This window comes from Platalea leucorodia (genome assembly GCF_965183815.1).
Source record: "Platalea leucorodia genome assembly, chromosome: 2".
NCBI lineage: Eukaryota > Metazoa > Chordata > Aves > Pelecaniformes > Threskiornithidae > Platalea > Platalea leucorodia.
The window spans coordinates 84,265,050-84,289,391 of NC_138824.1; the positions used below are offsets into that span (position 1 = coordinate 84,265,050).

Consider the following 24,342-nt stretch of genomic DNA (forward strand, 5'->3'; position numbering starts at 1 on the left):
TGTTTAGGTGGTGGCAGCCTATATACATAGGACTCCACTGTCATTGCTGGAAAACAGCACCGCTTTCATTCAGCCTTGTAACAGCCAAGCTCTTAATGCCAGAAGATCTTACTGGAATGAATCAACCACAAAGGCTGTTCTTAAGAGTGCTTTTAAAAGCTGTCAGTTAGGTTAAGATGAACACTAGAACAATTTGCTGAAATCTGAAGCCATTTTGTGACCCTTGCATTTTGAGAACCCTCTGGATATAACTATAAAACACTGTGCTGTTTTCTGCCAGGGTTTGAAGGCGGAAAAAAAACAGCAGAGAAAAAAGCGAGTTCTGCACATCTCCTCTTGTTTCAGGAAGGACTGGTGTTTTCTTCCAGGTTTGCACAGCAGTCCTGCACATCACTCACCTCGCAATGGTAATAGCATCTAATCTTCATAATAGTGATAATCTTTGTGTGTAGCTGCAGATTTCAGATTCCTCCCTGTTTTTAGCACAAATTTCATTTGATGGCATCAGGAGACTGGTTTTTCATGTCCCTGCCTATTTACCCCTATGTAGCCTCACTGCTAGCTATCAGAGCCCAACTTTTGATAAGAGGAAAGGTGACACACCAATGTCAGAATATGCAGATTCACGTTTCACAGTTGTACCTCGGCTCTCATGTACCTGACGATTTTTTTTTTTTTTTTTTTGGCACAGCACAGGCAATCAAAATTTATCTTCCAAATTAAGACTGTAATTATATTTTGATAAAGATCTGGCAATTCAGTGAGAATGAAATTTTAAGGGTTGCCGGGATACAGATGACTCTGGGTTATGGGGAAGCGTTTGCATGTGGAATACTAATAAGCCAAGGTTGTTCAGCATCCTTATCTAGTCTTTTCCAATAGTGTCTGATAACACAGGCAATCAAGTGCTTGTTTCTTTGCTGTTATTCTGGCAAAGTGATTAAAGATACAGGCTGCCTTTTATGAATGAAAAGGCAACATGCTTGACATGGAGCAACACAGATATGTCCCCCTGTTTGATATACAAGAAAAGTGGGGGAATAGAGTGCTGACCATGCCCACATTATTGAGCCCAGCAAAATAAACCTTCCCTGAGGCTTCCTGGGGTCTCGGGGATGCCAAGGAGCCTTTGCAGGAGGAGCGAGCCCATTCCTGGGCAGCATGAGCCCTGCCCAAGATGGGTGCTGCTGGGAGCCTCCTTTTGCAGAGCCAGGTCCCCGCTGGGGAGCAGGAGCTGGAGGAGGTCTCAGGGTTTAGCGTGGGATAACCAAATACACCAGAGCTTGCTGTCCAGGCAGGATGGCCACAGAAGTAACGGCACCGTAGAGCTGGGGGAGGTGACAAACCACATGATTCAACCCACGGCTGCCAAAGGGAGGGTCCTGGCTCACATGCAGGTACTTTCCTGTGCCAGTCCAGCAGATGAGTAAAGCTCGACCTCAGCACTGCAATCCAATGAAGGAAGAGCTATAGCACTTTCTGTCTCTTAAGGGTCTGGTCTGTATGTGACACTAATTAGTTATTATGGAAAGTTATTGCTATTCAATAATGTGGCCTGCTGACAAGGTATTATTTACTGCCTGTGCTGTGGTAGCTCTTGCAGACCTCGGAGGGGTTCGTCTCCAGTGCTCCTGGCACGCTGCAGCCCTGAGCCCTGCCCTGACCCAGCTGATAACCCACGCCTGCCTCCCAGGGTTTCTGCTGTGCGACTGGCCAGCAGCGAGGCCGGTGCTGGGTTTGCGTTATCACCTTGCTACAGCTCTGCTCCAGACCGCCTGCTTCAAATACGGACATGGTAAGGGAGGCCAGTAAGGGAGGAATCTATTTTCCTTTGCATTTAGTTTGTCCCAGACTCCCTCTCTCAGCATCAGCCTACCAAAGCCTTTTTTTTTTTTCTGATGTCTAGCTCCAAATGTTGAGCCAAGCCTGCAGTAATTACTATACCCTGTTCAGCAGTGGTTTAGGGACTTAATTGGAGCACATGGTTTTGTTTTTACTACAAATCAGAACAATTCTGTGACTTTATGTTTTTTCAATTAACTGTGAAACAGTGAGCATGTCACAGAACAATTTAAAAAAAAAAGTTCTGGTGGTATGTCAGCTTCACCAGAATGAATGGTTTTACTTCCCTGCTGGTATGAATTCCTCCCAGGTTTTTGGCGACTAAATGTTATTCTCAAGATGTTCTTTCATGATATGTACGAAAGGGACTTGACTTACGGCAGTGCAGTTTGAATGGCAGGTACAGCGGATGTGATTCAGAAGGCGTGGGTTAATGAGCATTTTGGGAAGGCAGAGTCCATTGGAGATGCTGCAGCTCTAATACAAGACACATGAGTGAACCCCTTCTGTAATACCTTGAAAAGCCTTTTAAACATGAGGTGTGCAGCGCTTAAATGGTAGTCTCCTAGTCTCCTCAAATTCAACCTGCACAAGCAGTAATGTGCTTTCTTTCTCCTTCTGTAATGTGCGTGGAATTGTGATGCCAATCTCAGACAACTCCAAAACTGCAGGGTTATGCCCCAGTCCAAATCTTGCAATTTGCTGTAAGCTTCAGGACTGGCCAGAGAAGAAGCTTGGTCGCTGGCTCAGTGTCTCCAGCCTGGCTCTTGCAGTGGCTTGGGAAAAGGGTGTTCATCCTGGAAATGTGCCTCGGGATCCCCAGTTCTGGCCTGTACTGAAGGCTCAGTCCTGGTTCTTTGGAGCAGTCCAGGACTGTCCTCTGTCTTACAGCCTAAACCTACCTTTGGTAATTTTTCACTCTCTCAACTTTGGAGGAGTCCAGCAAATACCTGAGAGGAAACTGGTTCTCCCAGGTTTGATAAAATCTTGCGTCTTGAGTTGTTTCTGTCTCAATGTATGACTGACCGCTGTCCCTTTCTGCCTTGGCAGTGCGAGGTGCCTATTCATGTGAGGCAAAAATAAAAAATAAATAAACCTATAAGTTGTACATCACTGCATAAATGTACCAAAAAGTGTTTAGCCTATTCAAAGGCCAACCGTTTTGCCAGTCTGTTTTACTCCAGCCCCATTCTCTGAACTTGCATTGGGTTCCTACTTGCATGTGTGAATTTTACATTTCATACAGTTTTTCTTCTACGTGCTCTGCGGTGCCTCTTCATAACACCTACACCTCCTGGTAACTTTTCAGGAAGTCATCTTCTCTGCCCTGATCCTTTCAGTCAGCCTTGCTCATTTTCCAAACCAGTCATCCTGCCCTGGGTTGGCCTTGTTGCAAGCTCTGGCCCTCTCTGGTGGAAGGTGATTCCATGGCCTGGTCAGCTTGCAGGTCCCAAATTGTTTCTGGTGCCAGCATCACAGTGAAGTCCCCTCAGGATTATCGGAAACTTTTTTGGAGGCAGGCAGATCCCTGCCTTCATCTTCTGGAAGCCACTGTTAAACAGAGGCACTGTGCAATTGGTGATACATCCAAGAGATGCAATAAACATTATTTATATTATGAATTGTGGTCTGTGGGCTATCAGAATAGGATTTGGTACAGAGAACAACCCTGAAGAGCTTATGACCCCAGAAAAAGGATTTCGGCTTTGCTGGGCGGAAATCCGTACTTCCTGGGCAGAAGTAGTATTTACTCAGTAGGCCAAGTGGGGAAGGATCAAGGGGGAAAAATGGAAATTGCAGTCAACAAGGAGTAAAAACTACAGTGCAGCAGTGTCCCACACTTTTAAATCCCTTTCATGTAATCTGAACCTAAAAGGTTGTGTTCCCCATAGCAAGTCTGAATGAACATACTGAAGCTCATTTTCTTCACTACTCATTTCTGCTTGTGCAAAGGCATGGGGCAAAGCTCTGACAGGTGTGTGATCTTTGACCAGTAAAACTGTGCCAGCCAAAGCCATTACTACCATTTATCAGCATAACGTGTCTTTTTGATGAATGTGGGTGTGTGAGGAGTAGGCTAACTGCTAAACTGCAGTTCTGTCAGTGTGGCTGCAGCTGCTTTGCCAGTATAGTGTATTGTAGAAAGATAAAAGTCATTTTGTTGCATTAAAACCCGAAGAACCTTCATAGTTTGAGAGTGGAAAATGATCCCAGATAACACAGCTGGAGTTAGCTAAAACCTGAATTATTTCCAGAGGTTAATTAGCTCGTGTACGCAATACACTGCCTTGTACCGCTCAAGACCTCCCAACACCTATACATAGAGTTCCTGAATGCAGCGAGTTGTCAGGCTGGGAGATATTATGAATTTGAAGCTTAGATATAAAAATAGCAGCATGAAATGTGACCATTCTGCATCATGTTGGTAGAAAGAGTAGAGTAGAGTAGAGTAGAGTAGAGTGGAATGGAATGGAATGGAATGGAATGGAATGGAATGGAATGGAATATTTTCAGTTGGAAGGGACCTACTATGACCTTCCAGTCCAAATGCAAGATTGCCAGTACAAAATCCAGAATTAAACTCCGGTCATCATCAGCTGTAATCGTAAAACCAGTGTTACGTTACATAGGCACCTGGCTGGAAATGTTAGGTACCACTGAGATATGTGCCCGATGGACAGCTAGCCCCAAGTCTCCCTGTTTCATCACGTTAAGGGGGGATTAGTTACCTGATGATCTGTGCCCCCACTGACACTGCTGGGGATGACGGTAGCCGAAAGGCAGGTCTGGAAAATTGAGAGCTGTGCTTCCATGGGGCTTCACCTCAGGGGGGTCTGGGCTGAGTGTGGAGTTGGCTGGAGGAAGAGACATTTTTCTCCCTGCTGGGACGAATGAATCGTCACAGACCAGGCAGCGACAGTGCTGTTGCAAACCTGTGCTTTCTGTGGTAGGCAACAAATTCATTTCAGTTGGCCCCCAAAAAAAGAATTTCTGAATACGAAGAGTTACCTTGGGGATTACTTGAATGAGCTCAGCTCTGGGCACATACCTGTCTCAGTGGTTCAGGAATGGGACAAGAAAGTGTCTTCTGCCCACTATCCTACTTCAAGGCTTGTTTCTGTGAGTGACATGTGGCACTTTGGTTATCATTGCTTTGTTCTAGCTGCAGTGCTTCTGGAGCAACATCATCCTACACTCATTGAGTGTCCACAGATAGAAGGGCATTGAAGGGGAAGGAAGATGAGTGTCTTCTAGCCATCCCTTTAACAAATATTTCCCTTAGTCTTAAGTTATCATGGATGTGGCTGTAACTTCAGGAGTGATAGAACTGAAATTTCTTAAAGGCTTGAAAATTATTCCACTGTCCTGTAGAATTATCTGCAAAATAAATTGTTTTCTGGATCAAAATGAGAATCTTCAAAGTTCAGATATTTTCTTCTGACAGGCTGAAGTTTTGCTGTAGCTTTTCCATCCTAGAAGTATGTGTGAATGTTTGCAGAAAATAGGGAGAGTTGTATTAACTGTGGAGAGGCTGCTCTGGCACTTGTACAGTGAAGAAGCATTGCAGTATTTGTAAAATGCTGCTATTGTGCAAATATTACAAAGACAAAAGGAATCAGGATGCTAATAGAAGAGAAAAACGATAACCCAAATGAAAAGCATCCAAATTAACCTTTGCCTAACTGCCATTTTCATAGGTAAGTAGTGGCTGCACTTTTTAGATATTTTTTCTTCTGTGCCGTTCCACAGAATCCCGTTTTTTGGATAAAATCAAAGTGTGTTAAGTATGCCAATAGCCAAACTTCAGAAATAACTCTGCCTAACAGAAGCACTGCCAAGCAGTGACCTCACCCTCACTCGCTACGGGAAGATGTACTGCATCCCACAGAAAATCAATACTTACTAATATGAACAAACATGACAATGAAATTATCAAACCAGCAAGTCAGAAAAACAATCTTGATTTATCAGAGTTAGCTGTGATTTAAATGCAGTAGTTAAAAAACCTCAAGTGATAATGAATCTGGCAGATGATCAGTGAATTTGTGTGTCTCCCCGTGCTGTGTGGGTCTGAGCTCTTGTAGGAAAGGCTCCAGGCTGGCTCTTTTTTCTTTACTGACCATGGCAGGTTAATTCCGAATAATGAACCACCCGTTACTTATCCAGTCCGGTGTTTTGGAGCTGCTGGTAAATGGTGGAGGTTCCTTGGCAGGGCCCTGTGAGTCCAAAACCACAGCCAGGGCAATACAAACCACAGCTCATCTGCAAAGGTTTGGAGCATGCCCTAGCAGGGAATAAGCATGCCTACTTTTATCTGGAAGAATATAACACTAAAAAACCACCCAATAAAGTATTATTGGACTAGCACATGAAATGTGGGGCCTATTATTGTATGTGTAAATGCTTAGTGTACAGGATGATTTCTGCCCTTAAGACACAAAAGTAGAAAGAAGAGAGAAAAGGCTAGGAGGTCCCTGGAAGGATGAGAGATGGCTATGAAGGCCAGGAGGTGACTTGCCCTGGGCCAGAGTGGGGATGTGCCAACATATCCAGCTACCAGGCCAAACTGCATCTCCAAACAACAGCAGCCCAGGCAACCGCCATTTGAAAATGCTGTCTCAGTTCTTTGCTTTTCACTGCATACCAATTCCTATATTTTCTTCTTCCTTCCTTTTTTTTCTTTTTTTTTTTTTATTTTAAAGTCAGCAGCAGAGATAAGAGCTTGTTTTCACGTTCTCTGTAACACCCTAACGATACTTTAGATGCTACATAGAAAATAAGCAGATGGCTGTGAACTGATCTGTATTTGTATATAAAATGTCTCTGACTTAACGAACAATATCCATATTATAAAAAAAGTTGGCTGGGGTGGCTCCCTCTCCCCCTGTTCTGGCAGATGCTGCGGGAGTTGATAAGATGCGAAGACTGATTGCCACCTCCCCCCAGACAGCATCCTGCCAGATCAGGGCTGGGGTATATCCGTGGGTGTCGTCTGCCTTTTGCTGTTCAGCATGTAGAGCATCTCAGCCTTTAGAGCAGTCTGGCACCTCTTCCAGCACTTCTTTTTTTAATGCCGCTTGGAAAATCCACAGAGAGAGAAGAGAGGCGGAGAAGAGAAGGCAGTAAAGTGGGAGGGAGGTAATTAGGGCCAGACCTGATGTCCTGGTGTAGCCAAAGGGTCCAGAGAAGTCAGGCAGAGCCGTGACTGAGAAAGGACAGAGCAAGGACAGCAAAATTTGAGACCTGGTCTGGCTTACTCTGTCACATTTCTGAGCGTGTTGACCCCCCTCTTCATAAAAATGAATGTATTTGTTCAGTTTCTCAGGGAGTGCTTCACCTTTTGAGTTAAAAGTCACCTTGCTAGCTTGCTTGGCTGTGACCCAATTTGTTTTTTTTTTACTTTGCCATTAAATATATTCAACAAGTAAATGTGGTAACCCATCCATAACTTTGCAGACACACTTTTGTTTCCAAGTAGGCGATCCTGCTCCCCTGTAAAGGCAGCATCTCCCCTCTTGGTGCCTGGTGGTTGGGGGGCACGCCGGCTCAGCACAGTCCATCTTCTCGTGGTCCTTCCACAGTGAACAGGGGGGGGGACAGGCTCTGCCAGAGGACTATTCGGAGCTCTCTGAGGCTCGTTCCTACTCAAAATCAGTGAGGAGCCTCTCTGCTAGCTACAGAAATACTCCAGGGAGACAAACCTCTCCTGGGGAAAGTTACTTTTGTGATTACTTTCTATTGTCTGCTTCTTTATGCTTGGAAATATTGTCAACTTTGCACCCCGTGAACAAATCCAAGTGTCCCAGGAGTGCTCTCTCCCCTGAGCCACCATTCCACTCGATACGTGATATGTTAAGGTCAAACACTGTTTGCTACTCGGCAGCCCCATTTTTTACTTACACTCTCTGCGTGATAATTTTAATGATGATGCCCTTTCTCCCCCTCTCCTTCTTTCCTTTCCTTTTTCCTTTCCTTCAGTATTTTCTGGCTTAATTTCTTTTCCTGTGGATTTTTTTCCCGCAGCTTATTTCCTGCAGTTTATTTTATTTTCATCACTGCTTACAATCGGAAGATTTAAAGCTTCCAATGTCACGCCACAGTCATATTTCTGATAGTTACCAGTAGGCGTTGACACCTGACATTTCTGCTCTGGTTTTGACTGGATGCAGCAAAACGTATCCATGTCACTGCACCTTCTTCTTCATGTGCAGTACTCTGTACACGGCCATGATAAAATGTCTGCCCACACTTAAAAGGTAATCATTTTATAGGTACATTAAGCGAGGAGTTGTTTGCCACTAGGTGTATTTGCTGCGCTAAAGCCAACATGTTGAAAACTACCTTGTACTCAGTCCAATGCACGCACAAAGACAGACGAGTTACAAATGTGCAAGAATTTGCTGTTTGCTATTATGTTCCTGATGAAAACTCTTGCCGGGGAGTGGTCCCACACCCCTGCGCATCTGACGAACTCTGTAGCTCTTCAGCAGTTGTGACTTATCAGAAATCCCATCAGAACTCAAGTAGGTTTTCCGCATAAATATGTGGCTTAATAATATAAATGTGAGTACAAACAATAGGATATGGGTTTGGCTCATAAAGCCGTATTAGCCGTAACAGTAAAGGACAGTCTATGTTACGATCTTTGTTAACACCTTATGACACTTTACAAGAAGTAAGTGTTTTAAAATTTATTTTAGCTTAAATGTTTTTATGCTGCATTTTACATGCTCGTTGCCTTTGACCACGATGTCTCAATTCGAAGTGGGGGTTAGCAGGTTAGCATGAGCTGTAGTGGCTCCCTAGCTGGCATGGTAACAGGTTTGCATTCTCTGCAGGGATGTGCAAGGGGATACAGCTAACAATGCTCACCTCTCGGTTAAATTTGCAAGTTAGCATTTACCATTTGAGGCTTGTGGACCATTTTAGATAAGCAAGGACCTGAAATACAGTAGGAAAAAAACAGTGCAACTCCACAGAAAACAGTATTAGTGCCTAAGGTGAGCAAGCTGAGAACATGTTATTCAAATAATAACAACAGTGGGAAAATAACTTATCTTGACATAAGTAATTCATCCTGCAGTCTAGGTATACAATATCACTGACAGACAAACGTTATCTGGATGGATTCCTTCTAAAAAGTAATCCAGTATATCTCAGTGGTTTTGTATACATGTGTATAGAAAGTAGTGTAAGTAATACAGTCTATTCCATATATCATAACACATCTGTGCTTTGTGGATTAAGGGCTAATTTTGAGCCCAAAAGCCTGGAGGGGAGAGGCTGCAATACTTGGGTAGGAGCTGCAGCCCCGGCGGGGAGTGGCGCTGGGACACGTCCTTGGCAGCGCAGGATGGGATGCGGGGGACCAGCACCAGCCCCGCTTTCCCTGCGGTGCCTTTTGGAGCATGCGGTGCTGCTGCACGCACTGGAGTTTGTGCAGTTACGCTGCACTGCAGATTGCAGTGGGCTTTGCATAGGGAGCAAAAGGCTTGAGGAAGGGCAATGTACTGTACTCTCTCTCCCCACCTTGCAAGGCTAACAAGAATCCATCACTAAGCAGGTTTCTTCGTTAAAATCAATTCCTTTGAGAAAGCATGGGGTGGGGTGGGTGGAATCTGTATTTTCAAGCAGCTCTCCTTCCGCTTACAAAACAAAAAGGACTGTATTCAGTATTGTTTCAACGAGTGAAACTCAGCAAGTCAGCTAGCCATGTTACTTCTTCCTAGCTGGCTTCTCAGCGTGGCTCTCTGAACCCTTCCAGCCCTGTTCGCTCTGGTGTTTTACACAAGTGTCTTGTCAGAAGTGGGACTGGAGAAGGATATTGCTGGACAGTGTTGGAATAGGACCCCCCTTCTGGCCCGGAGCCCCTTCGTGGGCTGGGTGCTCCGCAAGCCCAGTTCACAGCCAGTTGTCTGAAACTGGGCTTCAAGTAAACTACTTGGGAGGCCGGGGCCAAAAGGAACATCTGAGAGGGCTGGTGATGGAGGACTTAAGTATTCACTGAGTTCGGGGAAGAGTGTTATTGAAAGGACCCAGAGGAGCTACACAGTGAACTGGCTGTATCTTTAACTACACCCCTGTGCCCAGCAAACCCTGGGCCATCATCAGGGTGGCACAGGAGTAGCCTCATGGAGTTGTGCGCGTGATTTGTGTTGCCCGCCCCAAGAAACACGCTGCCTTAGCGTTATGGGGAGGAAGCTTCCCGGGGCAGGCATGACCTCAAGAGCAATTAAAGTCCTGAGACAGGACCAGGTCATCAGCAGGAAGGGGCTGATGTTGCTGCAGCAGCAGCAAGAAAGAGTTGCCTTTGGTCTCTCTGAGATGACTGACTTTCTGCCTTCCCCCGGATGTCTGTGAGTAATTCAAAGGAACATGTGTAGCAGTAGTAGCATAGTATTTACTAAATATAATTGGAAGAACCTGTTGCTACTTGCCTCAACTTGCAGTTAAGTGGTGTTCAGGGCATCTAGCCAAGCATGCTGAAAAAGGCTTGATGGCAGGGAAGAAGTGTCAAATATGAGCCACCTTTTCTACTCTTAACACATGGCTTGTTGTTCCTGAGTTTTGGGGGTTTGATTTCTCAGTCTACATGCGGTGCCAGTGGAAGGGAAGAGGGGGCCTGCTTGTTCATTTTCTGTGTAAACTCTTCAGTCTTGTTTTTCACTTGGGAGCAGCTTCCGACTATGCAGTTTGCTGAAGGCAAGAGGGTCAAACTCATGCCAGCGAGGAAAGTCATTCACAGAAAAATATCCCAAATATTTTTATACTAGATACAAAATGTAAACTGTGTCTTTGTTCTGGTTTTGCTGTTCCCGTTTCATAGTGGTTTTCCACTCGGGTGTATGTGTTACCCTTCCAAAACAATGACTTGGTCATTACCCATGGGGAACCACATCAGGGACTAACAAGATTAAGCATTGGGGATATAGGGCTTTTTTTCTTACAGGTTATCATCTTGAATGAAGGGTAAGTCAGTAGTAAACAAAACGCTGTCACCTGCTGATGGCCTTCTGATGCCCTGTGTAAAATAAGTTGGTGCCCTCAATCCGCAGTCCAAGAGACAGGCGCGTGTATCACAGCACCGCTGGCGTAATTGATGCTAAATGCCGCTTCTGAGAGCCGAACAGAGAAGGCACGGAGATTGATGGAGACTAACTCTTAGAGCTTTGATGGAAGGTTGTAGTTTATGAAGATTTCAAGGAAAACAGAAATATATTTGCTGTACTTGGAATAAGTCATCTGAATCTTATCTTCCAACATGCCAAACACAGCATATTCTGTATCGAGTGTCATCTCCCAGTGTGCTTTTTCAAGGCTCCTGGTGTTTTACAGCTGGGCTGCATGTTCAGAAACGTGGAGAGGTTGTTTGTATCGTGGATGCTGATGTGGAAATAGCTGCTCCAATGTGCGATGCCCTGCTTTTCTTGAAAAGACGATCTTCAGCATAGACTCAGAAGGCCATTACTGGAAAATTACCACTTTAGATGTAAATGTTCAGATAGAAATATGTGGGGGAATTAAATGTTTTGAGTAGGAGATTAGGCAAGATATGTTAAAACTGCTGCTAAAACACTGTTTGACCTATCACAAAAATGTCCATAGGCTGGGGAATGTGAGGGGTTTTTTTTTTTTTTCACAAGATCCTGAAGGTAAGCATTAACCAAGGCAGGTAGAATAGTAAATGAATTTTGTAAAGCTTAGTTCTTGAGTGCTGGCATGTGAAATCAGGGTGCCTAATCTGAGAGCAACATCACAGTGAGCCACACACTTCCCTGTGATAAAAGGGAGAGTGTTATGGTGACCTGTTGGAGCAACTCAGGCAAGCTTAGTAGTGATTCGGGCTGAGACAGTACAGGAGAAAAATAGCAGAGCAGTGAGAGAGAATTGCAAAGGATGTCTAAAAGCGTGCTTACGAAGTGTTTTATAGAGACCACACACTACACTGCTGGAGATAAGAGACTTTATCTTGCTGTGTATTGAGAGTGGGAGTAATGTGAAGGGTCAACATGGGAAGAAATCTGTGTTGACAAGCGCTGAAAGTGTGTCAAATTGAAAGAAGTGCTTCCAACTAATTAAGTATGTAGGATTGAAAGGGCTCTTTTGACACACTGATTTCAGTTACATGCTCTGGTATGTCTGTGCACAAACACGTATATATGTGTGCAGATGTGTGGTGTCATATCAACCCTGCTGTAACGAGCCATCCTTACTATTAGGTCCAGTAACCTTAAACTAGTTGGGTTTGGGATTTTTCTTTAACACTGTTCATGCCTTCCCTATTTTACTGGCTAATTAGCTTTTTGTTTTCTCATGGAGCATGGTAGCAAACTGAAATCAATATGGACTCATCCTGCAGAATAGATGACCTAATGGCAACCTTAAGCTTGCCAGGCAGGACTCAGGTGTTGCCTGCCTTCTTTACCATTGTCCTGCAGGCAACACCAATGCTGCCTTTGGTACCACTTCCACTCACTTAGCAGGGGCATGAGTCACTTCCCAGCTGGGTTGTGGTCTCTGAAGACGTGGAGTTGGATTAAATGTTTAATTTTATGCATAAACATACACAACTGAGAAAACTTGTCTAGTCATATGCCAGCTGGCCTGGGAATAAAGCCTGACCTTACTGGTGGTTTTCTTTTTTGCTTACTAACCTGCTTTCCCTGATGGGCTTCCTGCTACCTCTGACTGAACAAGGACCACAGGAACACCATGGCTACACATACATTACTGAACATTTCAGACGTTTATTAATAGTTAAGTATGTTGCACTCCCTCCAGTGCTTTCTGTCACCAGGCATTAGAAGAGATGTGCACTGGGGGGGATTTCTTTGCTGCAGAGCTGGGTGTGATGGGGTGGGGGTGTACGCACAATTGCACATATTCATGGATATATATAATATGTAGACATGTGCACCTAAAATAAAAATGCCATTCACCTCTCATGAGAGGTGAGAAGGGCAGCTCCACTAATGAAACCCTCCAAGAGAAACCTGCTGTCTGTGACTGTTTTTGCCGCTATTTCGTAGCTGAGAGCACAAAGCTGTTTCTCTCCCAGGCGCTCTTGGAGGCCGTGTAAAACATAGATGGGAGAACAGGACTAAAAGGAGAGGAAGAAATTGCTGGCTAGAGAAACTTCACAGGAATGAAGGCTTGAAGATATAAAATACTATGTATTTCTGAGAGGTTATTGCCTATCCTGCAGTGACAGCTTTGAAATACTTTGAAATACCAAGTCCCATTCTGGCCGCTGTAACTTATTTGACAGAGTTAGGAAAAGCAGTTAAAAATATGTTCAAACACCGCCAGCAGTGATTGAAAGCAGCAAAGCCAAGAATGGGATTAGCATGTGGTACTCTTCACATAAGTGCATATTGCTTAACAGCCTAATCTTCTTACGTGTATAATATAGAACTGCACACTTCCCAGCCCTCTTGAATTATGTCTGTTGTTGTGGCATTCAACTGAATATCAGGTAAATGCAAAATTCAAGGATCTGCACATGGAAACGACATCCAAATCCTATGCTTTCCAATATTTTAATCTTTCCAGATAACTGAACACCAAATATGGATGGGATTTTGTCCGCTTGTCCGTTTTTCTCCTGAATAGCTGTTATTTCCATATGTGTGGCATAATGGGAGGCAGAAAAATGTCACAGGGATGCACTAAGAAACCATGGTTGAAACATGAGAAGTTTCACTGTATTGGCAAGAAATAAAACAATACAAAGAACATAAAAGATCATGGTCTTTCTCAGCAGTTTCTGCTGCCGGTGAGGTTTCTGCCTTTTTGCTTGAGTTTGAAAAATTTGCTAAATTGTCCATCCATGAGCACAGAACAGAATAATAATTGTGCTCATGTTGTTGCCCACAGGTAGCTAAAGATTTAAGCTGTTTTGTCATGTCTCCCCTTCTGTTTGTCCAGAGGGCAGCTGCAGCCCATGAGGACACGGTCGCGCCGGCTTTGCTTTGCGTGCCTTGAGTGCCAGTGGCAGGGCAGATGTGGTGATCCAGGCTTCAGGTCCAGACCGGTCGCCTAAGCCATGTCTCAGGGCCTGTGCCACTGGAGTTTGCTCCTCACATCCATCCTGGACTCAGGTTGCACAGGGCAAAAAATCCTCAGAAATCATTTGGGTTTCTGCCCTGATAATAGCAATAATAAGAAATAATGATGTGCAAAGCCATTACAAACCATTTTTTCCAGTGTGGGCTCCCAGAGGGAAGTAACCAAGGAGGAAACCACCTGAAATGGGGCATCAGTCACCCATGGCCCTGTGACAGTGGGCACTGAGAGGACCGAAAGGGAAATGTCTGTGCTGAACAGTGCCCTCACAAACGTCAGAGTATCCCGGGAATGCAGGAATGAAAGATATGACCAAGGATGGGGGAATCCCATCCAGATCCTGAACAAATCCCAAAGATGCACAAGAGAGGCGAGGAAAAGGCAACAGGGGTTTTGGCATGCAGTTTTCTATTTCATTGAGAGTTGAGCATCTCTTGTCTTTTGTGAGAAGTGTGCTTAGAAAGCTCTGTCAAGGCCTAGGTAGGACCTGCCTCAGCTCTCACATCTCCTGGGGGAGCTGCCCCGCACACCAGCCTGCCAGGGGAGAGGAGGACAGGGAAGCACAGGCAGGGTTCTCAGCAGCCCCCGCAGTGCCGAGCGTCCAGAGTGCCTGTCCCATTCCCATCATCTGATGTCCCCCCCGGCAAAAGGGCTTCAGAAGAGAAAGCCATCACTGTCAGGTGTTGCTCTGGCACTGACATGGACAGAAATTATTGCTTCCCCTTGGTGGGGAAGCATGGCAGCCTGCCCCTGCCAGGGTGAACAGGGTTCCTGAGGGCACCAGGGTACATCTGAGTTTCTGGCCCCAATCGCTTGAAATTTTTTATCTAGAGGTGTGAGGGGAGTTGTGTGCATGCTCGTGCTTGTAGGTATAGTCGCTGAAGTTATGGTGAGGTTGCCGTTGTTCAGCAGGGTGATTGAAATGCTGAAGAGCCGGTAGCCTTATTTGCAAGGAACAGCAGCCCCGCCAACACACTCCCTTTGCATCGGCATGTTGCAGTCCTTAATAAAGATGGGACGGCAAGGTGGCTGATCCAAATAGCTATTTGTGGTTCCAGTTGGTGGGGTTTGCCATTGGCAAATAGGTCAAGACTGGGGGAAGTGTCTGGGTGCATGCAGAGTTGGGAGCAAGCACGATTGTAGAAAACAGAGCGATTGTCCCATCTCCGAGGAGCTCTGGGCTCCTGTGTCCCCACTGGGTGAGCCCCGGCACCCAACGTGCCATCACTGTGAAGCAGCAGCCGCAGAGGGAGCTGCTTTGAAAGTACTGAGCTTGCTGATGCATTGCACAAAATGTGGGACATATACAGTGGAGAAGCGACTAGATTTTTACCAGCCTTGTAGGCATAAACCCCCTGGGTATTACAGCGGAGACACGAGTACTTGGGGAAAGCATATATTCGAGACATTCAGGGCTATAAATAAAATTCACATCAGACTCAGCACTTGCCTCAATGAAACATTTATGCACTAAAATGCATGATGAAGTTGGATGTGTTGCCAGGCTGCCTAGTCTTTGAGATCATCTGGTCTTTCTCAGAATTCATTTTCTTGCGATGTTTTACACACAAACTTAGCAGGCAGTAACTCACTGCTGACCTGGGCAGCGGGTGTGGAAGAGTTTGATCAGGTTGAACCCTGCTGCTGCTGCTGGTGTAGGCCTATTTATGCAAGGCTGAGTGAACATACACCTTTCTTATTACACTGAATTTCACAAGAAAAATGTCACCATTTTTACCTGAAATGACTAAAAACAATGGCATTTGCTAAAATGACAAGTCAACCATCTTAATGCTGGAGGAGAAGGGCTTCCTGAGCAGAGGCTGGCATGGTGCTGCTGGCTGCGGTAGTGGGAGCATCCCGCACCCCTGCAGCACAGCAGGGAGAAGCAAGCGGTGGGTGCGTGGTGGGTGTGCAGCCCCCAGCTCCTCTGCCTCCCACAAAGTGCCTGGGTCATTAGTGCCTCTCATAAGAGCAACTGGGCTCTGGAATAGGCTTATTCGCTAGTCTGATCCTTTTTAATTGTGGATTTTGTCCTTTGGAATCCAGATATTTTAATCAGGATTCAGCAGCTGCCGGTTCAGCTTCACTTGTGCTGGAGTTCACTGCATGACAGCTCTGGGCTCTGCCCCTTAGCACGTAGGCACCTTCTTTGCTCGCCACTCAAATCCCCTCCAGGCTCCACACTTTTTCACACCTTACACCAAATCGTGTTTTCTCTTTGAACCAGGAAACATAGGAAATTATCTTTTTTTCCCCCCGATGCCTAACGGCAACTATAATACCGAAAGAAATAACAGAAAGTTGGGAAACAGAAGGAGCTGCCGTGGGGGGAGGCAAGCATCTAGAGAAGCAGACGGAGTTGGGGGGGGAAACCCCTGGATCTATCAAATAAATAGAGCAGAAATCTTTCTTGCTTGGCCTTTGTGGTGTTATTATTAGAACAACCACGCCTGAGTGCACTAAAGCCGTGCAACCTTCAAGCATCCACATCCAGCTCTGCTACGGCAGGATCCTTTTTCTGCTTTGCTAAAGGAGGGAGGGAGAGTGAACGAGAGGATGTGAAGACGAGGTCTATAAATGATAAACATGATCAACTTTGATAAAACAGCTATTTGGAAACCTTCAAAAATCTTCTCATGAGAACAGCCATTAGTGTATGTCTGTTTGACATTGGTTGTCAGGAAACCAGCCAACGTTAATGGATCCACAGAATGTAATGGAGAATCCATTTAAATGGTCTCTTGTCGTTTTGTCATCCCACAAGACAAAAAAAACCAATTACTTTAACTCGGGAATGAAATGAACATGATAGTTTATATGATTCACTTGTATATTCTAAATTGATCAAAGCGCACACTAAAAATATATTAACAATCTATATCTGATGCCTGAAATGCAGCATTTCCTGTATCTGTACAGGCTTTTTCTCTCATTCACTGTGGTGTCCAGCTGTTAATAATTTAAAGGCTGTGGCTTTACAGTTTCTGTATTGCTTTATTTATTATGCGTATTATGAGGATGCTGAGGGGCTACAGCCACGCGCAGGCTCGGCGTTGTAAAAACAGCCTGCAGTGTAAAACACCAAGTGAAAAGAAGTGCTGGCTGGAAGAGATACCTTATCCCCATTTTACAGAACCGAGGCATAGGGAGCGTTAATATTTAACCCAGGCTCTTAACAGAAGTATATGGCAAAGCTTTGACTGAACAGGTCTTCTAGATCTCAGCCCAGTGGTCTTTGACTGCTGAATTACCCTGCCGCAGGGCTGGCTTTTTTCTTTTAGTGGAGGTAAGAGGTTCAACCCTGTGCAGAAAACCAGACGTTCGGTGGTCCTGAAAGCTCATGCTCTGCTCCGGCGGTTGCATCCTCTGGCTTCAGCTCCCAGCAGTGGTGCCCAGCTCCCAGGGGCCCATGCCCAAAGAGTGGGGGCCAAGCGAGGTGTCGTTGCAGGAGCACAGGCAATATGCAAAGGACATGGAAGGACATGTGCAAGGAATGAAGTGGAAGCAGGTCCCTCTTTTGGCAGGCAATCACATCAGATAATCCCCTTCAGAAAGGGTGCAGGCTCTCTCACTTACCGGCTAGCTTTTTCCTTCTCTTTCCCCTTTCCCAGAGGCTTTTCCAGAGCTTCATTGCTCTGAGGTTGGGATGCTGTTCTTCAAACATCCAGCCTGCTTGCTTTTGTGGCGGGTTTATACTTATTTGTCCTTGGGCCAGCATTGTCCTCTACCCTACCCGGTGCTTCTCCTCCCTCAGAGCTTCTCCCCCACTGCAGGCTGAGAACATTCATCCCCTTGCAGCTTTTTTGCCAGCTCTTTTAGTTTATATTCTGGACCACCTAGAAAATCCACTCCAGCTTTTGAGTATTTTAAAGGACTGTTCAGTTCAGTGTGTATTGTGCAATATTTCTGCTTTCTTGGTGTCAGTGGGGCATATTCCCTGACATGGCAAATCAGAGTTCCTGCAGGGAAAGGCAAGAAGATACGGATACGCACTGGCTGGGGCCATGGCACAGGGTACTGTAAGCTTCTTAGTGTCCTATCATTTGAAGATAAGCAATGTATTTGTGCTTTATTTTTCTTCTGGTACAGCACTATGCATAGCTCTGCCAGGTTTGCTGGCTAAGGGAGACTTGTTGGATGGCTAAGAGGTCATGCTATTTTATCTGTGAACAGCAATGTGGGTCTACAACAGCAAGCATGTAGCGGAATTGTATTAGCTTGGTTTCATTTTTAAGTCTCACACAAAGTATATTAACCCAACTCCCACTCGTCTTATTTGTAAAACACTGCTGCCAAAGCCAGAAGAGCTTTCTACAAGTTAAATTTTGTAGCAAAATCTATTCTAGTCTAATGAAATGTCTGAACATTTCATAAGTAGGTAAAACTTTCCAGTCACTTATTGAGCTCACAGACAACTACTAGAGCTGCAGTCTAGACAGTTTTTTTTCTGGGAGTAGGAAGGAACTGCTTGTGCCTGCCATTTCATTAGCCTCCAGGGTACAATTTGTGATCATGAATACCACATATCCTCAGCGATATAAAGAATGGGTGGGGTATCGTTACTATCACTTACAGATTTTTGTGCTGAGATGAGCTTCCCTAGGAGGGAGTGCGGCTCAGAACAGGATCGGGGCAAGTTACTTTGTGTCTTGGTACCGTGTCTGCAAAATAGACATAGTGTTTCCTTACACTCAAGGGGTAAAGGAAATACCAGAATCAGCTCATGATAGTGAGATATTCACCTACTGCAGTGGTGACAGATAGACAAGCCATCAAAAGCTCTGCTTGCGATTTGGCAGCATTATGTTATTACAGTGTCGATAATGTAACTAGTAAATCCTCATGATGAACACCTAGAGGTTGCTGTCATTCATCCTACAAACCCCTGCACTATCAATCGTTTTTTTCTCACCCTGGTGCCGTTCCTTGCACTGACACCATGGCCGGCCAGTTGCACAGAGCAGCACTGCAAATGTACTGTAAACTGAGTGAAACCGCACCTGCAAAAATCCACTGAGAAGCAAAGCAAGGCTGCCGACTGGGCACAGAGTTCAGGGTCCCTTTGGTGGTGCTAAGCTCTGAGAACCTGAACTTCAGTGGGTCTGTCATCGTATTATACCACCACTTCCATCATGACACCCACAAAGTTTTGTGAACTGCTTTTTTTTTATCAAGGGAACTGACAAAATCTGTCAGCATCCCGCACGTGGCAGCACGGTTCCTGGGTTTCTCCCCTTGTATCTGCTCCGTCCTTCTTCTTCTCCTACTGTACTTACCCAGTTCCTTTCTCTATACAAAGCCCTTGTATGCCTTCAGCCCGAGTGAATGTTGTTATGCATTAAAGAAAGCAACAAAACCAGAAAGAGCAAAGCATCTCCACCAGAGAGCAGCTCTCTGACATGTTGCACTGACTCCCCCTCAAAGAAGGGCAACTGCTCCTGCAGGTCAGAGAGTGCAAAAGCACAGAAAGTAGATGAGAGCTCTGAAACATGGTTGTTTTTGCTGGACAAAACATGCTGCTGTGGGCGTCCTGCCGCCAACCCCTTTCTCTGGCTTGGTCTGCCCCTCGGTGGTGTCCCACAAGAGTGGCACGTCCCTTCTCCTGCTCTTGTGGAAGTGGCGAGGGCCCTGCGGGGCAAGGGCTGGGGGCTGCGCTTGCCTGGAGCGGTAAAAGCAATGTAAGGGGAGGGCACGGCCGCAAAATACCCATCATCTCAGTGGGCAAGACAGAGGCTGGAGAAGGGGGCTGGCACACAGGCTGGCTAACACAGCGTTACAAATGCCTGGTAGTATTCTCCGTGGAAGAGGGCTCTGGCCATCAGCGTTGAGATTGACTGTGTTGAGATTGAAGCTGCCTCTGCTCCACTCGTGGCAGCTACTCTGGGCTCCTGCTGGTCGAGAGAGATGAGGCTGAAGGAGAGGAGTGCGTGGCCAGTGTGGGGACCAACCCGAGGCACGCTGGCTGTCTGCCTCCTCGCTGGGAAGGGAACCCCAGGAGGTACCTCCACCACCCTTCCTCCCGTGCATGAGGGAGCCCGCCTGCATCGCGCTGCCTTGTCCTGTAAGCAAAACAGCTGCAGCAGCTCCTTGGCGTTACAAGATGATGATGACTGGAAAGACTGTTTGTATCGATGCCTGTAGAAGAAGGAGCAAGCCCAGTCTATAGCTGAGGACATGCCACGTGCTCTGCTGCATTATGTGGGCTGCTGAGCACAGGTGGGACAAGCCTGCTCTGTGCGGCCAGCCGGGGCAGAGCACTGGCATCCCCCATGGCCCTCCTATCCCGCTTTGGCCCTTGGAAAGCCAGCTACTGTGTATGCTGAGGTTGGGCACATCTCCCCTGAGTCCCAGCGCTCCTGAGAAATTCTCTTAAACCTTTAATGGACTTGGTTCATGTAACTTTCAGAGGCAGACTTCTAGGATTTTTCTGTATGGAATTGAAGTGTTCCTGTCCCTCAGAAGTCCCTGTCTATTAAGGGAACCTCTTTTGATAGGTGACAGTTAAAGTCGCTCAGCAGGGCGGGCAGTTAATCTCAGTTGTTACGCTCTGGAAGGCAACGAGCTAGCAACCTGTGTCAGAAATTAGTCGTGCGTAACATGAGGTAGTGAAAGAGCATATTGGCAGGAGAATGGGTAAATGGAAGACCCATTCCTCCCTCTGCCCTTGCTCAAAATGTCACTGTGGGAAGGTTGCATAGCTTCTTTACATTTTCATTTTGCTATCTATGAAATGATTATCCCTTTAGTCCATATATTTAACACCAATATAGTATCATTGCACCTACTTGCCTCCATAGAGCCATTTGCGATCTGACAAAAGTGCATTGTCTAAATGCTAAGTGGTATAACGTGGTATGGAAATGCGGAGAAGATACTGGTCACTGTTATATGGTGGGAGGAAAGGTGCTGTAACATCCCCAGCGCTCGTTCTTGGCGCTGCTATTCCAAGCGAGACCCTTTGCTTTTCAGCTCGGTTGATGTAAGAGAGGCTAGGGGTCTTACCTTGCACTCTGGTTTTATCCTACAGCTGTCTCCAACCTGGATGCAGAAAGCAAACTGAGTGTCTATTACCGAGCACCTTGGCATCAGCAAAGAAACATCTTCCTCCCCTCCACCAGACCGCCTTGCGTGGAGGAGCTGCACCACCACGCCAAGCAGCACCTGCGAGCCTTGCGCAGAGGTAGGTGCTCGCGCGCGCTCCGGCCCCAGTGCGCACACGTCCCGCCTCTCCCCGGTCCCCTCCAGGCAGCGGCAGGGCGCTCAGGCACAGGCACAGGGCTGTGGGCACTGGTGTCCGCTGGGACTGAGGTACTCAGGCTAAGAAATAAATCTGAAGAAATTCTAGCAGTAGAAAAGACTTGTGCCCTCTTCCGCTTGTTTATGATTACCAGAGTAGAGCTGGAAAGGACTTTTTACTTTTCCTTTTTACATCCTTTGTTTATATGTTTTTCTATTAAAGTGGACATGTCTGAATTGTGTGAGCAAATCCATGAACTGACCCCAAAAGGATGGAGGCACTGAGTGTTTCAACAAGGCCATCTTGTCTGCCTCCGCTAAACAGATGTTAAACAATGCCTCAGCTCCAGGACAGATAAGATTTAACTTCCCAAGGGCTGAAACTGGAGCTCAGTGGTATTACAGAGTCTCCACAGAAACTGAGCTGTCTGCATGGGGTTTCTAAGCACGATACTGGAGGAGACCTGCATCCTTCAATGGTGGCAGCTGAAAGCCAGGTGATACCTCAGACAGCTTGGAAGGGTCGGGCAGGGAACACCTCCTGACATCGCCTGACAAACTGGAGACCTGTTGCCTCAAAACGGAATCATGCAACACAGGGGGGAAGCGGGAGCAATCAAGGTCCTAACCGGGCTCCTGGATCCCTGCCATAAAGGGAATTTCCTAGGTGCAAGCGTCTGGATGGTCCTACAACGGCACACGACAGGGAAGGCAAAAGATGGGGAAAGGTCAGTTTTCACTGGGAACCTAACCAAGGGAAAATTCTCACCAGGAAGCATGTAAAAGTAGGCAAACAAGCCTCTCTGTCTTCTATGCAATAAGGAAGGAGAAAACCCATGCAGGTCACCCTTAAAATGTTCAGCAGCAGCCTCCTGTGTTGGAATCGTTTTGCACCAACAGCTATCATTGTCTTGCTCATTTATTATTATTACCAGATTATAATAATAATCAATTACTTGGATCTGCAGAGCATCTGTTAGCTGGTTAAAACGTTCCAATTAATTACTGCAGTTGAACCTCTCTACAGATTTTAGCTCCAGAACACACTGAGGATGCAGTATGTCTTCATAGCACCGCAAAGAGCGATACAGCCGAATTGCAATCCCAGTAGTTTTGGAGCAGAGCAGAAGTTGGCTTTTCTGCTCTTAGCAGCTCTGCTTTGCAATTATCCCAGACCAGGCTGATCTCTGCCTGCCATCTTGTGGGCAGGAGAAATCCTGACAGCAGGGAAGGCAGCTGTCAGAAAATGCCTCATCATTTTAAAGTTACAGATCTCTGTGTTGGCAACTTCCCATCCTCTGCGTTTAACGGCAGCTGTGAAGGTTCAGCAGGCAGCTTGGCATTTGCTGCTTTATTTTATTTTCCAAATAACTGCATATATTGGAGTGAAAGTATAATTGGAAATTTATCCTAAACATGTTTATTGTGTCTCACCTATTTCTTCTATCAAAATGTCATTATCTCTTTATCTATTTAACCAGGAGTAATTAAAACTAAACATTAGATCAGAAAACAGCTATGCTAGCAGCAAACATTTTTGACTGGACCATAGTTATGTGCATCAGGTGAATCCATCATCCCCTTCCAGCAGCACTCCATGCAAACAGTAATTATCTGACTCTCACCTGAAATTAGAGATGGGAAGTCCATAAGCATTATCCCATGCACTTGGAAGGTTTCAGAGACTTGGGACTGATGCTGGAAGAGGACTGAAAATTGTGACCCCATGGTGAAGGCAGACTCCTCTGGGCCTGGGGTGGAGACATCTTGACTTTTCCAGGATGACCTCCTCCACACAGAGCTGCCACTGCAACAACCTTCATGATGTCAAGCCAATGCTCAGGACCTGGCGCTGCCATGCAGCCAGGGAAGGAAATCCTACCTGGGGCTGTGCTTCCTTCTTTCTCCTCAGAGGCGTATATTTTATACGTGTAGAGTGCAGGCATTACTGCAGCTTGATGTTTCAAGGCAACAGGAGCTGCAAGTTCCCACTGGGAATCGGGACTCGGGTCCCAAGCACATGGAAGGTAGCTCCTTTGGCACTAGGGATGAAGGGTATAAATCCCGTTTGGGGAGAATTCAGCTTCAGTGCACACACTGGGGTATGTTGTATGAGCGTTGCTCTTCCAGGGGCTTGGATGTCCAGTAAGTGCTTCTCCCCTTCAGTTGCAACAGGGATCATATAGGTACCAGTCGGAGGAGAAGAGGAGGACCTTCATCTTTGGAGTCCACGTTCTTTTTGTGTCTCTGTTGTGCTGTTAATAGAGATATTTATGTTTTTAACACTCTGAAAGACTCATATCTTCTTTCTCCTCCGAAACAGAACATCGAAGCCGAGGTGATAACAGAGAGCAAAAAGTCCAAGGCCCCATCACTGTGGTGGCTCCCCCCTTTCCTCCTTTCCCCGCAATCTGCAGTCAAAAGAGGCAAGCGATAAAGGATCGGCACTTGCTACCAGTAAGTCTTTCACTACAGCTATTACACACAAACACGTTATTAGCATTGTGGGACCTAAGCGTGACAGTGCTTCACAAGTGCCCCCCTCCCACCCCGAGCCCGTGTGGGTACAACAGAGCTGACTTTAAAGACTGATCTGTAACATAACTCGGGTTGCAGCTTCCAGCACCCAGCCCCAGGGTGGGCGTTTCCATTGAGAAATCTCTTATTTTCACACGTGGCCAGCACACATATGCACTCATTCACATGCTTCTCCACAGTCCTTCACATTCTCTGCTCCTGCTTTAGGTAGCAATTCCAGGACCCTCCTGTAATTTCAGTAAGTGCTGTAATTTCAGCCCGTGCATTAGCATTGCCAGGAGCCAAGAACTCAATGACTTTGAGTGCTGGCTTGAGGCTCGCATGGGTGCAGATAGGCTCAGCAGCACTTCTCCAGCTACGAGGAGCTACAGTTTCGATGTATGTATGGGCAATGGTCCTATTCTGCAGTGTCCACCTACGGTTTTTCAGATGCTTCATTTCTCACATATGTCCTTGCAGCCAGCCAAGCAGGAACTCCAGCTGAATATCTGGTCCTGTATGTCTGTGCTGACTTGCCCCTGCTGCACTAATTTGAAATCAAATTAGTGTTGACGATATGGTATTTATCATCATTAAAAGAAATGCACTCAGATCCAGAAATTTAACTCTGATTGTGTCACTAATTCCCACTGGTTTCAGCAGGACTTTGGTACCTCT

At 46.0% G+C, this 24,342-nt stretch overlaps 1 protein-coding gene across 1 annotated transcript in view; it reads left to right on the top strand.

The window, feature by feature from the left end:
* Window positions 1-24,342, top strand: part of NHS (NHS actin remodeling regulator) — a gene marked incomplete at both ends in the record, with an annotated part of 256,977 nt that overhangs the window by 212,579 nt on the left and 20,056 nt on the right. Inside the window, 2 exons of the mRNA XM_082337899.1 lie at window positions 20,939-21,091; window positions 23,471-23,604. Coding sequence (XP_082194025.1) covers window positions 20,939-21,091; window positions 23,471-23,604 — 287 coding nt within the window. The remainder of the gene's footprint in view (window positions 1-20,938; window positions 21,092-23,470; window positions 23,605-24,342) is intronic.